The sequence below is a fragment of the Quercus suber genome, unplaced genomic scaffold (assembly GCF_002906115.3).
Source record: "Quercus suber isolate HL8 unplaced genomic scaffold, Cork oak 2.0 scaffold_20, whole genome shotgun sequence".
Lineage (NCBI taxonomy): Eukaryota > Viridiplantae > Streptophyta > Magnoliopsida > Fagales > Fagaceae > Quercus > Quercus suber.
Genome location: NW_027069485.1, coordinates 1416264 through 1418886, shown reverse-complemented (window position 1 = coordinate 1418886; position 2623 = coordinate 1416264). Strand labels below are relative to the sequence as shown.

The following is a 2623-nucleotide window of genomic DNA, read 5'->3' as shown; positions in this document are numbered from 1 at the left end:
CGAAGAGGCGCCCTAAGAGGTTACGAATCCCCCCTCTGACGCCCAGGTCCCCACCACTGAGGAGGCAGCCATACTTGCTGTGCCTCTGCAGGCTATCCCTTTAAACCAGAGCTCAGAGGACCTTGAGGCTGCCACTAACCGGCCATCCACTGGGGGTGAGATTGAGCAGAAGGAATAGGTCCTTTGGCGCCCCGGTCTACTCTGCCTTTGCCGTTTGCTTTGTCTTTTTCTTTTTATTTTATTTTATTTTATTTTATTTTTTTAATTTTTTTATTATTTTTTTTTACAATGTAATGCGACTCTTGTCATGCAACTTTTAAGAACTTATTGCAATGCGAGTTTAATTTCCCTTTTTATCTGTTCTGGCTGTTTACTCCCTTGCATGTTATCCGCTCCTTTTTTTTTTTACTTGCATAATTTTAACTTTAATTGTATCTCGGCCAATCACGGCAATAATTATAATAATGGGAGGGCATGTATGCTTAGGCAGACCCTTTATGTCCCAAGGACTAGGTAGGGTTCTGGTCCTTTCTACCATAGGTCCCCTTTGGGGTAGTTATTTTCCCGTAGGCTTGTGTCCGAGGCCCATGCAAGGCCTTGGTTATGTATGACACTTAGAACTTTTTTGAAGTGGTTAGTTTCCCCATAGGCTTGAGTCCGAGGACCATGCAAGGCCTTGGTTCTGTCCAACCCTTAGGATCTTTTTGAAGTGGTTAGTTTCCCCATAGGCTTGAGTCCGAGGACTATGGAAGGCCGTGGTTCTGTCTAACACTTAGGACCTTTTTGAAGTGGTTAGTTTTCCCATAGGCTTTAGTCCGAGGACCATGCAACGCCTTGGTTCTGTCTAACACTTAGAACCTTTTTGAAGTGGTTAGTTTTCCCATAGGTTTGAGTCCGAGGATCATGCAAGGCCTTGGTTCTATCTAACATTTAGGACCTTTTTGAAGTGGTTAGTTTTCCCATAGGCTTGAGTCCGAGGACTATGCAAGGCTTTGGTTCTGTCTAACACTTAGGACCTTTTTAAAGTGGTTAGTTTCCCCATAGGCTTAAGTTCGAGGACCATGCAAGGCCTTGGTTCTGTCCAACCCTTAGGATCTTTTTGAAGTGGTTAGTTTCCCCATAGGCTTGAGTCCGAGGACTATGGAAGGCCGTGGTTCTGTCTAACACTTAGGACCTTTTTGAAGTGGTTAGTTTTCCCATAGGCTTTAGTCCGAGGACCATGCAACGCCTTGGTTCTGTCTAACACTTAGAACCTTTTTGAAGTGGTTAGTTTTCCCATAGGTTTGAGTCCGAGGATCATGCAAGGCCTTGGTTCTATCTAACATTTAGGACCTTTTTGAAGTGGTTAGTTTTCCCATAGGCTTGAGTCCGAGGACTATGCAAGGCTTTGGTTCTGTCTTTTTTTTTATTGATGACACTTTAGTATATACCGTTGTTAAGAGGGTTTCTGGAGTGAGAGTGGCGCGTCTAAGAATGTCTTCAACAAGACGAAGAAGGGGTTTGACATCAACGTCTCGGCCATCTGGAGTATGGGATCCCAGAATATGACTGACTAGAACATTGTCATCAGACAATGTAAGCATGCTTCTGTCACCTCTGATCAGTTGGTTCATAGCATTAGGTGCCAGCTTACTGAGCAGGCTGGATGGCTGCGAAGAACCCAGTGGGTTGGGTTGGTGCCATGTGGCTCCAAGGTTGGTTTGTGGGGTGGGTTGTTGCCAAGCCCCAAGGTTGGTTTGTGGGTTGGGTTGCTGCCAAGCACCGAGGTTGGTTTGTGGGTTTGGCTGCTGATAAGGAACAAGGCTGGTTTGTTGGTTGGATGGCTGAAATGAAACTTGTTTGGTTTGTGGGTTTGGTTGCTGTACTGCACCATAATTGGATTGTGGGTATTGTTGCTGCAATGAACCATAATTGGTTTGTGGGTTTGGTTGCTGCACTGCACCATAACCATAATTGGTTTGTGGGTTGGGTTGCTGGTATGTACCAGCTGGGTTGCTGGTTTGCTGCAGAGAACCCAAGTTGGAGGTTGGCTGCAAAGGACCGAATTGTTGGCCAGGTTGCAACAGTGGATTAGCTTGTAATAGCACATTGCTAGCTTGGCTTGGTTGCTGGGCAGGAGTGGTGGCATTTGGTTTCTGCTGAGGACCAGTTACTGCCTTGGTATCCATGTTTCAGAAAAAAAAAACAACAAAGCAAAAGAAGGTTGGAAACTCTTGGATGACGGTAAAGGGAGAGAAGATTGCTTGTGTGTTTGACATCAGTTTTGGCTGGCCTATATATAACCTTGAGAAAAGGAATAAAGCGCAGCTAGCTGCATCAACTTCCTTGCTTCCATTGCGGTTAAAACTAAACGTTATGCGGAAGTTTTAGCTTCTGTGGTCCCAAGTTGTCGCACCTTCATTTATCCTGATCCTGAATTAGCAACATTAAAAAAGTAGGAACCAAATCTGAATCCAGACCATTTTGGGTTCAGGACCATTTTACCATGGGTCTAACACTATTTTACACTTGATTATTACGCAGTATGTATGTGTACATATATATATATATATATATATATTGTTGCCATAAAAAACAAAAAAACAAAAAACAAAAAAAAACATGTTTTTGGAATTTGAAGAAA

At 43.8% G+C, this 2623-nt stretch overlaps 1 protein-coding gene across 1 annotated transcript; it reads right to left on the bottom strand.

The window, feature by feature from the left end:
- Positions 1-1325: 1325 nt before the first annotated feature.
- On the bottom strand, positions 1326-2168 carry LOC136061390 (gamma-gliadin-like). The gene has a single exon (XM_065763073.1). It carries the CDS (start codon positions 2166-2168, stop codon positions 1326-1328), a length of 843 nt encoding a protein of 280 aa, XP_065619145.1.
- Positions 2169-2623: the final 455 nt, after the last annotated feature.

What these genes read in the sequence shown, in the direction of transcription:
- LOC136061390 (XM_065763073.1), bottom strand. Translation starts at nt 2,168, where the DNA reads ATGGATACCAAGGCAGTAACTGGTCCTCAGCAGAAACCAAATGCCACC.